At 40.8% G+C, this 14,176-nt stretch overlaps 1 protein-coding gene across 4 annotated transcripts in view; it reads right to left on the bottom strand.

Moving 5' to 3' along the window:
* Nucleotides 1-14,176, bottom strand: part of ORC3 (origin recognition complex subunit 3) — a 38,663-nt gene that overhangs the window by 23,250 nt on the left and 1,237 nt on the right. For all 4 annotated transcript variants that reach the window (XM_032105009.1, XM_032105011.1, XM_032105010.1 and 1 more), the window contains exons 2-7: nucleotides 12,846-12,900; nucleotides 8,216-8,313; nucleotides 4,145-4,289; nucleotides 2,785-2,889; nucleotides 1,877-2,031; nucleotides 804-940 (exon numbers count right to left, since the gene is read on the bottom strand). In XM_032105009.1, the coding sequence (XP_031960900.1) occupies nucleotides 804-940; nucleotides 1,877-2,031; nucleotides 2,785-2,889; nucleotides 4,145-4,289; nucleotides 8,216-8,313; nucleotides 12,846-12,900 (695 nt within the window). The remainder of the gene's footprint in view (nucleotides 1-803; nucleotides 941-1,876; nucleotides 2,032-2,784; nucleotides 2,890-4,144; nucleotides 4,290-8,215; nucleotides 8,314-12,845; nucleotides 12,901-14,176) is intronic.

The raw sequence follows: 14,176 nt of genomic DNA, 5'->3' as shown, positions 1-14,176 counted from the left end.
GAAGGGAATCAGAACTTGTGATTAACAAATCAGAGGAACCTCTCATATTTACCCACTTCAACTTTATTAAACATGCTTAAGACTGAGATGAAGAGAGTAATACAAGCTATACGATTTCTTGCCTGTGTCTCAGCAAGTGAATTGCCTACCTTGTTTAGAGGTAATATCAGGTGCACACACTGCAGCTGAATTAACTGTACAACTGCAGCCCCAATTCTGACAGCTTTAACTGTAGCTCCAACCTGGGGACTTAAGTGCAAGATGCTCTTTTTGGAGAGCAGCATGAGTCTTTGATCAGCATGCCTGAAGACAGGCTAAAGAAGAACAGAAGCACAGGAGCACCTACAGTAGTCAGCTGCTGATTACAGATCCTGGCCAACTGGGGAAGTTTCATATACACCCCTATTAGTAAGCTAGTGACCTTTACACAGCATTACATCAGTAGTCACACAAAAAATACACCCTGAAAACAATTTTAAAAGATATACACATCTTAAAAGCTTAGTTTCACATTCACAAATTCTGTAACAACTAGTACCAATAAATTCTACTGTGTGAAAAATTAAATCAACCACCCGTTATCTCAACCTAGCCCTTATGCACTCTGGTTCACAGCCACAAGTTAGCTTTAGCATAATTTATGCCTAAAACCCAGCAAGTAGTTTTTGCTCAATCACTGCTGCAAAGAAGCAGCACCAATATTTGATTCCAATGCTCCACTGGCCTCACTGCTACATTTCAAAACAGTTGCAAAAAAAAAATGGGTAAAGAAGTGGAAGAACTAAAGTTCAAGTCACATTTACCTGCTGATGACTATGAAGTCCTGAAGAACTTTTGTGGTGAAACTTTCCATGTCTTTGAATATTACTATAACTGGAGGAGACTGCCAGTGTCTAGAGGAGGAATTTCTTTTTTTGCTTGGAGTTTCAGAATCTGTTTTCTTTAAAGCCATTAATTAAACTTTAACACACAGAAGCCAGCAAAATAAGAAGACTGAATCATATCTATGATACTATAGTACTCCAAAGTGACATGACTGACTTTTTGTCAGCTGTATTTATTATTAGCATCTAGAACTGCCATTTTTCTTCCTTCTGTTTGGCACAGCATGAAGTACAAAGAATAAACAGATTTTAAACACACACTCCCAACAATGAAAAGAATAGCTCTGAGAGGCAGAACTGGTGGAGTTCTGCTGGGATTGAGGGAGAAGATTTGAGTTGCGTATACAGATATTGCTTATTTTCTGTATCTCTACCCACTAATAAAAAGAGCATGTACTCAGTACACTTTGGTTTATCACACTGCTCCGACGAAGTCGTCAGAAAATCAGTTGTAATTTGTATTCATGACAGAAGCACAACTTGAAACTTCAATAGCTTCAGCAAACACAAAGATACAAACACATCTTGAAAGTTATTTCCTTACTGCTTGCCAATGTAGTGTGGGCTGCAGATGACATCATGGCTCATTAGCACTAATACAGTACCTTTGCCCTGGATGGCCGCTCTTCTGTAAACTTTTGTTTTAATACACAAAATATCTCAGCGCTCCTGGGAGAAAAGCATTTGGCATGAAGCTGATATTGCATTTTAAGCTTCCAGTTACCAATTAAACATAAGACAAAAAAAGTACTTTTTGCTTGTGTTTCAGAATTCTGACATTCATACATTATCAGTAACTAACTCCACAGTTGTTCTATGTGTCACATATTATAGTCACATCACCTCAATATCACATTATTTTTTAGCATTACATTAAAAATTAACCTTTGGCATTTTCTCACAGAAAGCTGAGTTATTAAATTTCTGTTTTAAAAACATCTAAAGGTCAGGTATTTTCATAAACTGGGGATAAAAAAATGCCAGCAACATACCTTTGTTACACTCTCATACCAGCTGATAAGAGAAGACATTGAACAACGTATTCTATTCTGTGAAACCTGCACACAGTCCTCATCTTCCAGTGAGTCCACATCTATATCACAGTTCATCAGCTGCCCCATCAGCTTCTGCATCAGGTTTTTTATGCCTTCACAAAACATTTTTAGACACGTGGTAAAAACATTTGGTTATCTGACAACAGTTCTCCGTCTCATACTATAAAAAACCACCCCGAAGTTATTAGTCATTATTTTTCACATTTCTGATTATTCTCCTTCTCTCTCCAGAATGCACATCTCATGCTCCTGAAAGCATTAATGATATGTATGCTGTTAATGCAATTTGCCTAGATAGCAACAACTGAGGTTAAGATGTTGGTCTTCCATCTTTCCCTGAGCTCCAGCCATATGCTTTTAAGAGTGACCTAAGAATAAGTAAGGCAGCCAACCCACAGAACTGAAGATGCTGCCATAAGTGACTTTAATCTTTTTACTTAAAAAATAAAGAAGGAGCAAGGAGGGTGGGGCAATTTTATTCTACCCATTCTCTCACTAAATAATGTGACTTGTAAGCATTTAAGAAGTGGAATGCATACATACACTGTCCAATTAGACAAGAAGAAAACCAACCTACAATATCAACATGCAATACACTAAGCAGCATGTTCTTAACACTTATGCTACAGCTAACTAGCATGTCAATCTTCACTGTTCTAAACAGAACTGGCTACCTCTCAAAATACACTAGGCATTACTGCTCTGGTGACATAGGTTTGAGCAAATCTTCAGAAAGTCTTCAAGATCCCTCTGTCCATTATTCTTACATTTAGGGTCAAAAGCTAGAATTCCTAGTTAATTGATATCTTATTCAAAAGAAGCAGCAATACTATTGCAGTATTTACCTGGGCAATCTTTGGCTTCCAGCAAGGCTATATAAGGAGTAATGTTATCCTGAAGGGCATCTGAGAGACCTCTGAAAGTCAAGTCGTGATCTGTAACATTCACACCTAGAAAGAAAAGGACAAAATTTTAAGGCGCATTTTTCCATGACTCATGAGCACAATGATTGAACAGTAAACTGAACAGTAGACAAAAACCAGAAGATACCTCAAATATTTAAGGAAAGAATGAAAAGTATCACATCAGCTGTGAGGAAAGATGAAAAACTAGCAAAAGATTAGACACACATGTTGACACTCCCTAATTAAGAGAAACAGGGAGCCACTGTGAAGACCCTTTATCATATAGTTTGGTGGGGCTTTTTAAAGAAAGTCTTCTCAAGGTGCAAACCTGCAAGAACCAGGACTGGTTTTCTAACATCCCTCAGAATCCACCCACAGCCATGTAAGGCCTGCAGACAAGAAATTAAATTCACCTTCTCTAGAAGGATACTGTAACCATACCTGGATCCTCTCATGGCTCATCTAAAGAGGAAAATTACCATAAATTACTGTGAACCACAGTCTGAATTCACTATGACCAACGTAGTATTTACTGTCTTTGTTAATATCCTTAAATCAACCAAAAAAAAGAGCAAACCCCTCCAGAAGGCAATCCAGAGCTGCTTCCACAGAAATATTTGAAGCAGTAGTTTTTCAATATACTACCTACAAAAGTAGAGTACCTTCCACTCTTTGTTAGTGGCTACATGGTAAGTTTGAAGCACAGGCCTGATCTTAATTTCCCTAAAATAATCCACTGAAAATGTAATCAACTTGCCTTGAATCAGGTTTAGGATTTACAGTTGCAAACCTCTGAAAGAAAGGAGAAGGGAAGAAAAAAAAAAAGACTTAAGAACTTCACTAATTTCATCTCCAGCTATTTTCTTCACCCTCTGCTCTTTTCCCAAGATAAAGACACTACTTTCCTACATGTAAAGATGCTCTGCAAGAACACAGACCAGAAATACAGAAGCTACATAATTCCAGGGTTAAGTCGTAGAAACCACCAAGCATGCTGGTAGCAGAAACACGGATGTAATCAAAGTATCTCCAGTGCCTCAAACAAAAAAACCTCAAATCACTACCAGCTGCTTAAGACAGACCTGTAGGGGAGTTGTTGACTTACTGGACTATTAAGCAACATAGGCAAAAGGGGAAGGAGGCTTTATCTGACTTCCTTCTCCCCGCCCAATCTCTTCTGTTGACATGTTTGAAGCTGATACTACTCACAGTAATTGCTAGGAGTCAGCAATGTAAATTTCTTTGATCTGTCTGAGTTTTAATCAGATGTACATAACAAAAAATATCTTAAAAAAATTACCTAAGACAAGAGCTGCAGTAGGGATTTCTCTGAACTTCATCCTGCAAGTCCATTCTGTTGTCTTCTCTTGAAACTCAGAATGAGACCGGCTCAAAAAACTCACCAGATTATCAAGCAACTGCTTATTCAAGTCTTCTTGTATTTGCTGCAAACATACACAGAGAGAATTTATCTATAAAAATGTGAAAACACCACTGTAGCTTCCTTTTTCTACTCCTTTCCTGCATAATCTTTAACCCTTAAAACTCCAGGGTTTAAATTTTACTGTGATCTATAAACCACACTAACTTATTCATTGTGTGGCAAACATACATTTGATGCCTTGAGAGTCCACCTAAAAACAGAGACTAGACAGGAGTAAGGGAATAAAGGTAGGTATTTATTTGAAGGGCCTTCAAAGGAACCCCCTGGGGAGCCAGAGGCTGCTGCCAAGATGGACCCCAAGATGGACAACAGGTCACGAGTTCTTCACACTTTTATAGGTTTGGTTCATTTGCATATCAGGGTTAATTCTCCAATTAAAGCTTCAGTTTAATGATGTAATTCCCCTCTGCTTGCCCCCCTCTCAAAGGCTTTTGGTTTATACTTTTTGGGCCTAGGACGGTCTGGGTGTCCTTGAAGACAAAGCCTGGAGAGGCTTTGTTATGTCTACCTAGCAGGAGAGAGCAGAAGTTAACAGGCTACAAGAAACTTCAGAGTTACACACCAGGCAGTACAGGATTTAAAAAATACAAAAGTTAAAACCTAAGGCATCACGTTTCCCATCTTGGAACTTCTGGTCAAGTGCCTCAACAACAGTTTGGAAAGCAAGTGAGCTTAACTGTGTTGTCACATCACACACTTTAAAGAAGGAGAAAAAACCAACACACTGACAAAGCCGAAGTGATGTAGGCAATATAAAACAGTATCATTAGTTTCTGGAACAATGTTCATAGAAATTCTTATTCTTCCTTCTCACCTCACAAAACACCTGTAAACATTTTTCTGAGAGAGCTAAATGAAAGAAAATATTCTGCTCTTCCAAATCGAATTCAGGATGAAAGAAGTAAAAATAGTAATAAAGGAAATCATTAAGTATGTTTTATAGGAAAAAATACTAAACCACATGACTGCCATGTTTGCTACACTGTCTTTTGACCTTCAGGATGATTTTCACACAAGAATTTCTATAAGCAGGAACATATAAATATTAAAGACAAATATATGTATATCAGCAGCATTTTGTATTTCTTTTCTTGATCTGTGTGTCTTTGTCCCTAAACCAAGATATGCCTTCTGCTGGAACAGACAAAAAACCCTCCTGTACTCTGAAGTTCAGGATATCAATATATACTCTAGAACACAGATGTTAGAAACAAGATTAAACCCCTGTCCCAAACAAAATCATCATCAAGATTTATTAGCAGCAAAAAGTGACACACACAGCAGTGAATTTGATTTTAAGCGAGGTGGCAAAGGTCATCTCTAGCAGCATAGAAGAGGCCACTATAAAAGAGTTAAGGTCAGATGCTCCCTGCTCAATAGCCTGAACTCTATTTCCATAATACAGAAGAGCCTCTGTTGGTCTCCTAAACAACTGATAAAACTGTACACAGAGTAATTTTAGTCTTTTCATCCTCTACTTATTGAAGAATGTCCTTCTGGCCTTTCTGATTGTGCAGCTCTGAACTCCCACCTGATAAATTCTATGCAACTCAGAACAAATTGTAACATGACATTTTTGAAAGAATTTACACCATCAGTGTTATAACATCATTGTAACAACTCCTGTATTATCACAGATCCTGTAACAATCCTCTGAGCTTCTGTTTCAGATTCCATCAAACCCTGAGCTTCCTGTGATCACTACTGTTTTTGCTAAGATGACCTAACAAGAACCTCAATTCTTACTTTGCACGATTACAGTATATATTATTTCTTCCACTGGGCACTTGTAATGATGGAATTTGGTCTGCCATAGCATTACACAATTACTTCACTTTCCTAAAATCCATCAGTCTTTTCCTGTCAAAACAACTTTGCTAATAGCATTGTTTTGATAATGTTCCAGAAAGTTCACCAGGCTGCTCTGCATCCTAAGTGACCAAGTAATTTGCTTGCATGACACTGCTCACTCTGGAAAAGTCACAGGAACTCGAAGTTCAGTCACTGCCATGACACCAGGTTTTGTTATGACTATTTGTTATGTGGTCTGAAAATCATTATCTTCATATTAGAGCTAAAATTACTGTATTTTAGCCCTGCACTTCACCTTTTTCTTTCTAGCCTGGACCTTGGTAGAATGGAATTCTCACCTCACAGGGGAAGAATATTTCTGCAAGCCCTTGGTGAGGTTAATCATAAGCACATTTGCAAGGCCACTTCTGACAGCAGGGGTCAAAACTGGGATACGTTGCAATACTGAAGAAAAACGAAGCCCAAAATTCACCTTCCAAAAACAAAGGGCAGTTCCTGCCATACTTTTGTCAGCTTTCCAGTTGTGAGAAGCATGAAAGGATGTCAATGCCAGATGACAGATGGTGCTGCCACAACCACACCACAGTTTTTGATGGACATATAAAGGCCAAAAGTGCTCTGCCTTGGGGGGCAAATCCTCTTGTCTTTTCAACACCTCGAGCAGATACCAGAGAACCAGGAAAACACCAGCACAAGCACAAGGTCTGCCAACAAATCACCAGGCAGCAGTGCACAGGCAAAACCTCTGGAGAATGTCCTGCTAGGTTCCCTTAGCACACTACCAGAACCCCTAGAATAGAAGCCCAAACCAGCAAGACACCCGCTTCCCACATACTCTGCCACCGATCAGGTTTGCTGCACTAGGGATTGAAAGCATGTAAGAAATGAAATCCTGACTTAGCTAAAGCCCTCACCTACCTGGCCTGACCTCATGGGTGATGCTGCTTTAAGGAGTTCAGACTAGAAACTTTCTAAAGTCCCTTCCAATCCAAATTATCACACTATTTTATATGTAAGAACCACCATCAGCTCCACGTTTGCCAACAGTGGGATAAAAGGATGATGATTCAAAACTCAGAAGGAAAAATATCACAGATATCTCAGAAGCAGTACGAAGAAAATTCTTTGTGTAGCAGCAGAAATAACTACAGGTAATCTGCCCTTGGGCAATTAAAACTCTAAGGAAATGCCCTCATCAGTATGTCAGTAGAGGAGGAACTGTATTCCATCAGGTGGAGTAAGACAAGAAAAAAGTATCTGGCAAACTCCTAAGAGCCTCAAAGAAAACAAGGGTAGGAACAGAATTAGAGGAATTTATGAGCTTAGCCCAAGGGTCCAGATTTTAAGCTACATCCATCTGGCTTCTACTGCACATCCCAAAACAAACTTTGGGGAAAAAATTCTCATAATGTCTAGAGCCCAAGAGCAAGCAGAGGAATACAGAATACTTGCCCAGAATCTGTGACACTGAATAGAGGAGGAAATTCCTGCTGTATGGAAGCAATTATTCATACTATAATGCAAGCCAGCTGGCTATAGGGACACAACAACAGCATGCCATGTAACACACAGCAGTCAGGAGACCACAGTTCAGTATGAAATTAACTCTGACCCCCACAAGACAACCCCATTCACACTAACCATACTAATTCAATAGACCGTACTTGCAGCAGTATCATTCTGAATTTGACATCCATGCAGCTGTGTTCACATAAATCCACTATGAATCCTGGGCTGCTGTGTATGAATTCTGGAACACTAAGGTCAAGACCAGCCTAAAATCCTCATAGCCACCTAAGCACTAACTGAATTGAAGGCAGGAAACAGCAGTATGCCAGGAGTTAATAAAAAAGACAATTAGTAGGAAGAGAAGCTTAAAAGCAGCAGCTTGAAACCTCAAAAGTGTACAGTTCTGTGGTTACAAGTAAGGTGTACTTGATGCATTTATTACTACTATTTTATATTCTGGACAGATACCAGTATTTCTGGCCCTCCTATTGCTTTAACTAACTGCCATGCACTTTTAAGCATGTCAAAAAGATCCCCAGAAACAAAGAAGCAAGCAGCATTGTCACAAATGCAAAACACCCCTTCAGCATGAGGCACAAGACTCACCTCTGTTTCTGATTTGATCTGTTTCCATAAAGACTGACAAGTGACAAACCGTAACTCAGTATCCTCTGCATCATCACTTCTGCTTCTGAAATCATGAGCTGGAAACAAAGAAAGCAAAGGAAAGCACAAATAAATTCATGAAAACAAAACATTTTTTTTCCCTGAGAATAAAACAAAGGACCCAACTGTACATACATATTTCAGGGAGATGACTTTTCTCTTAAGCAGTTAATTAATTGCTAGTATTTGGTAGAATAAGCAAGGGAACAAGCAGAATCTATTACCCAAGTATGCAGGCAAAAGGTAAAGAAGTAGCTTCTATCTCAAGTCCCAGATAAGCTAAAGACTAAATCAGAGCAAACAGCCTTTATTATTAAATAAACAAAATAAGAAACAATAATTTAAAAAAAAAAAACAACTTTCTCTTGCTTCAGAAAGTTTTGTGGGTCCACCTGGTTGCCATTCAGTGGAACACCAGCAGTGGTTTCTAGTGGATCTCTAGAAAAGAGCCAGTTGATGAGCACCATCTCCTAAAGCACTAAACCCACCCAAAACAGGTCTGTAAATGACAAATGAGACATCCCTCTGCCTCGATTTTCATTGTCTCCCCTAACTATCACCTCATTTGTATCCCTAAGAGAAATCACTTAAAATACATAACCAGCTCTGATTACACAGATCTTAGGCTTTTAGTTGAAGAAAATCCAGCCACCATATTACTGATAACATTCCAAGGCATAATATCCTTTTTTCACTACCAAAAGTCAAACTATTGGTGCAAATGTTCTCAGAAGGCCTTTTGTGAGATGTGACAGTATTATCAACTACTGATGCTGTGGAGTTTCACAACTAAAACTTCACATTGGACAGGACTGGGCTTCCAGACTGAACAGATGCACATCCAAGTACTGATTTAGAACAACACTCTAACCAATTGCTGTGAAAAGCCAAACCAGCTCACCTCTGCCTCTCTCTTTTAGGGCTAGTCCAGCCAAATTTATTTTTCCACCTCAAAGTATTTGCTAACTAGGACAATATGCATTTCTATCCAAGCATTTCTAATCTTGCAAAAAAACCCCACAATATCCAGTAAGGGGTAAAATTTCAATGTGGTCTAAGTACACAGGCCTCGCTTGTTGCAATAACTTGCAATGACAAAAATCTGGTGTAGTGGTTTTGATTCAAAATATCCATTATTTACTTATTTTTCTTCTGTGAGATAAGAATTAGGAGAAAAGCAAAGCAGGCACAAACTTTAAACAGTTGCAGTACAATGAAAGAGCTTTATTACTAACAGAATTAAAAGTAAAGAGAAAACAACAAAACAAAATTAAAGTAAATTCCCCCCCCCCCCCCCCCTTTCCAGCACTTCTCTCCTTTTATCCAGCTCACACAAGGGATAACAGAACATGGGATGTTAGTCAGTGTTGCAGTTCTTGAAAAGTCTTTTCTCTTATGCTTAAGGAAGAAAAGGTTTTCCTTCAGTTGCACATGGTTCCCAAACTGCCAATAGCAGACCCGCCCGGAAACAGTCTGCTGTGTGTAGAACATCTCTCCCATGAAGAATTTCACAGTTCTTTCATACTACAAAACATGGGCCATCACATGGGGTTATTCATCTTTTTAAGGATAAGTTCTTTTGGCCTGCACACAAAGGCTTTTCTTCGCCACAAGTCTCTAACAGCCTCTCACTACTTCTATATAGCCTGGCATAGGCACTCTTCACAAACTTCATAGGCACACGAGGATACTCCATCCCCCCATGTTCTTCAAATGGATTAAAGAGACAAACAGTTTGTGGTATTACAGTTTCTTACCACGGCATGCAAGAAGGTTTCTTTTAAGCTGCGCGCCAGAATCGCGGCACCGCCCTCTTCTCTCCCGTCGCCATTTCCAGCTCCGTCCCACGTGACTCACTTCTCTTTCTCTCTGACTCTGAAACCGCCATGTTGAAGGGTGTTCTTGTTCGGGCTTGACGGTGGGGAAAGCCTCGCTCCCTCTGTGCTGCTGGCTGCGTGGTGTCCTCTTCAGTTCAGCACGGAGTGTGCTGGCTGCAGACAGGAGGCTCTGCCGGCTCCCGCTGGCTCCGCCGGCTCCGCATGGAGAGGAGAGGGACCCGCCGGTCCCAGGGAGCCGCGCCGGATGGGTTTAGCTGTGGCAGTCCATGGCTGGTTTGAGCTGCTTGCGGCTCTGGGACAGCCCCCCCCCCAGTGATCCAGGGTCCGTGCCGTGGTGCTGAGAAAGGGGGGGAAAGGGGCAGTGGCCCCGGCCCGGCCCAGCGGGGCCGGGAGGCTCGGAGCCCCCCCACCTTCCAGCAGGCGAGCTCCGACCAAAAGGGCAAGTCCCGCCTTTCTGTGTGGTTTAAATATGTAAATTGTGAGAAGCGTAATTGGTCTTAAAGACTGTCCATCAACTCAGGGTCAACCCAACACATTCCACCCCTCGCTTCTTAAAATTTACATATCCAAAAGTTACTTAAAATAGCAAAACCAGAGCTAAAAGAAAACAAATTACATAAACTTCCACCCCTAGAATTTTTACCACTACTACAAAGCAAATTTCTTCTATTATTCTACTTAATGTTATAACTTTCTACTTGCTCTGCTTATTATTTTCTCCTAATTAATCTTCATCTCACAGCGCTCATTAAGTGCCCGCATTCTCTACCATTGATGTAGCGGGTTGAGTTCGAAACCGGGCAGAAACACCAATTAAATGTAGTGGTTTTGATTCAAAATATCCATTATTTACTTATTTTTCTTCTGTGAGATAAGAATTAGGAGAAAAGCAAAGCAGGCACAAACTTTAAACAGTTGCAGTACAATGAAAGAGCTTTATTACTAACAGAATTAAAAGTAAAGAGAAAACAACAAAACAAAATTAAAGTAAATTCCCCCCCCCCCCCCCCCCCCCTTTCCAGCACTTCTCTCCTTTTATCCAGCTCACACAAGGGATAACAGAACATGGGATGTTAGTCAGTGTTGCAGTTCTTGAAAAGTCTTTTCTCTTATGCTTAAGGAAGAAAAGGTTTTCCTTCAGTTGCACGTGGTTCCCAAACTGCCAATAGCAGACCCGCCCGGAAACAAACAGTCTGCTGTGTGTAGAACATCTCTCCCATGAAGAATTTCACAGTTCTTTCATACTACAAAACATGGGCCATCACATGGGGTTATTCATCTTTTTAAGGATAAGTTCTTTTGGCCTGCACACAAAGGCTTTTCTTCGCCACAAGTCTCTAACAGCCTCTCACTACTTCTATATAGCCTGGCATAGGCACTCTTCACAAACTTCATAGGCACACGAGGATACTCCATCCCCCCATGTTCTTCAAATGGATTAAAGAGACAAACAGTTTGTGGTATTACAGTTTCTTACCACGGCATGCAAGAAGGTTTCTTTTAAGCTGCGCGCCAGAATCGCGGCACCGCCCTCTTCTCTCCTGTCGCCATTTCCAGCTCCGTCCCACGTGACTCACTTCTCTTTCTCTCTGACTCTGAAACCGCCATGTTGAAGGGTGTTCTTGTTCGGGCTTGACGGTGGGGAAAGCCTCGCTCCCTCTGTGCTGCTGGCTGCGTGGTGTCCTCTTCAGTTCAGCACGGAGTGTGCTGGCTGCAGACAGGAGGCTCTGCCGGCTCCCGCTGGCTCCGCCGGCTCCGCATGGAGAGGAGAGGGACCCGCCGGTCCCAGGGAGCCGCGCCGGATGGGTTTAGCTGTGGCAGTCCATGGCTGGTTTGAGCTGCTTGCGGCTCTGGGACAGCCCCCCCCCAGTGATCCAGGGTCCGTGCCGTGGTGCTGAGAAAGGGGGGGAAAGGGGCAGTGGCCCCGGCCCGGCCCAGCGGGGCCGGGAGGCTCGGAGCCCCCCCACCTTCCAGCAGGCGAGCTCCGACCAAAAGGGCAAGTCCCGCCTTTCTGTGTGGTTTAAATATGTAAATTGTGAGAAGCGTAATTGGTCTTAAAGACTGTCCATCAACTCAGGGTCAACCCAACACATCTGGCCTCGCTACCTTCCTCTCCATCTTTTTCATACAAATTGTCACATCTTTTGACAGCTCTAGTGATGATAAGGAATAAAAACAGTTTCCCAACTGAGTCTCAAATAGCAACTATTTAAGATGCATTATTTCTGGTTCTAAGAAGAGTCAGTCCTCAAACAAAAACAAACCTGCATACACATCTAGAGAAAAAGTATGCAGCAAATACTAGTGGACAGAAGCCACAAATGGCTTTTCTTCCTTCTTTTCCACAAGAAATTTGGGCAAAATACCCAGAATGTGAGACTTACAGATGGGATATGATTTCTGACTCCCACAGCTTAAAAATGGCTCATTCAGACCTTCAGGTGAATTGTTTGTCAGTGAGTAAAAACCTTACGGTAGCATGATGAGGAGTTCTCTTGCAAAAAAAAAGTGCAAAGACAAAGATGGCTACACAATCTTGATTTCTGGAGATGAAAAAAGTCTAGCCAATAATTTGCTTGCATTCCTCCAAAGAAATGCATTTTCAGCAATCAAGGAGCAAGAGAAAACATCACACAGCAATTACAGAACTCATCATATGAAGTCAATCAGATGTGATGAACCTTTCAGGATTAACCCTTCTCAAACAGAAACACAAATGAAAATGCACTAACCTGCTTTCTCAGACGATCTCCTCTTCTTGGTACTTGGTTTAAAAACAAAGCAGCCCTAGAGAACAGCAAAAAAACCCCAAACAGACTTCAATACAAGCATCAATCTGACTGGCTCCTGAGGCCACTTTATTGTCCTTTTATTTCAGTGCTCCATTAAACAAATAATTTGAACTGAATTGCCAGCCTCTTAAGAATATCAAGTTACATATTGGCCCTTTATATTTCTGTTTCAAGGTAGAACACTAGTGGAAGCAGTAACCCAGCACACTTGTTAGGAATTTTTCATTTTTCCACTATGTTTTGCAACTCAACCATTAACTGGACCAGCAGCAGATTCTTCAAATGTCTCAAAACCTCCAATAGGTTTAGAATTAAAAGGAAACTATTCCCTGGGGACACATCAGTACGGTTTTCTCAGTACAGTTAAAAACAAAACAAAAGGCAAGAGGCTGAGATGAATGGAAAACAATCCAGAATAATGCAATGAGTATTATTAAGTCACTTATAAAAGGAAATGACATGCCCAAGCCACAGTGAACTGCATCCCAACTCAAAAAAAGTAGATGGTTAGAAGCAGAATGACAAATGGTTGGGAAAAGGTTCATATAAAACCCTCTGTTCCAAGGAATTCCTGTAGAGAGAAGTCATCTCCCAGTTAGACCTATTTCATCACACAAGTATTAAGCTTTGAATTCTTGAAGATTTTTTTCATTTTCTTCTAGAAAATCTGAAATTTCTTCCCCCATCCTCTCTACAGAAGCTCATCTCTTTCAAAGAGTTATAAAGATTTCCTGTGTAACAGAAATCACATGCACTGCCCAACTCTCACTGTGAGGTTCTTGTGCTGCAGCAAGGGGGAAGGAAACACCTAAGTGTTGGAAATAGATAAACAGACTGATTCAATCCTGTATTTCTCAATGGAGATGCTTACACAAGCAAGGATTACTGAACTCAACCCAGGATAGTTCAGCCACTAGAGTAAGAATGATGTAGTGAAAATCAAACACCAGAGATGTGTTCAATTCTGATCACAGTTGCCAGTCTGAGTGACTTTAGACATGTTACTTCGAACTGAAATTGCAGTAAAACACCAATTTATATTGACCTTCTCTGAAAAACGGCCTCATGAACTGGAGATGCCTTCAGACACATTCCATTTTACCGAGTATATTAAGGGCCATTTAAAACCAGCTGGACAAAAGCTGTGGTTATTCTACAGATGCTAAACACTCTGGAACAATTCCACTGCAAAAATCTATCCTCTGGATTTATTTGTGCTGCTGCATGCACAAATGGAATTGGCCACAGTAACTACAAATCATATATACGAA

This window comes from Corvus moneduloides, chromosome 3 (assembly GCF_009650955.1).
Source record: "Corvus moneduloides isolate bCorMon1 chromosome 3, bCorMon1.pri, whole genome shotgun sequence".
Classification (NCBI taxonomy): domain Eukaryota; kingdom Metazoa; phylum Chordata; class Aves; order Passeriformes; family Corvidae; genus Corvus; species Corvus moneduloides.
Note: the sequence above shows the minus strand (reverse complement) of the source record. Positions and strands in the feature narration are given on the sequence as shown.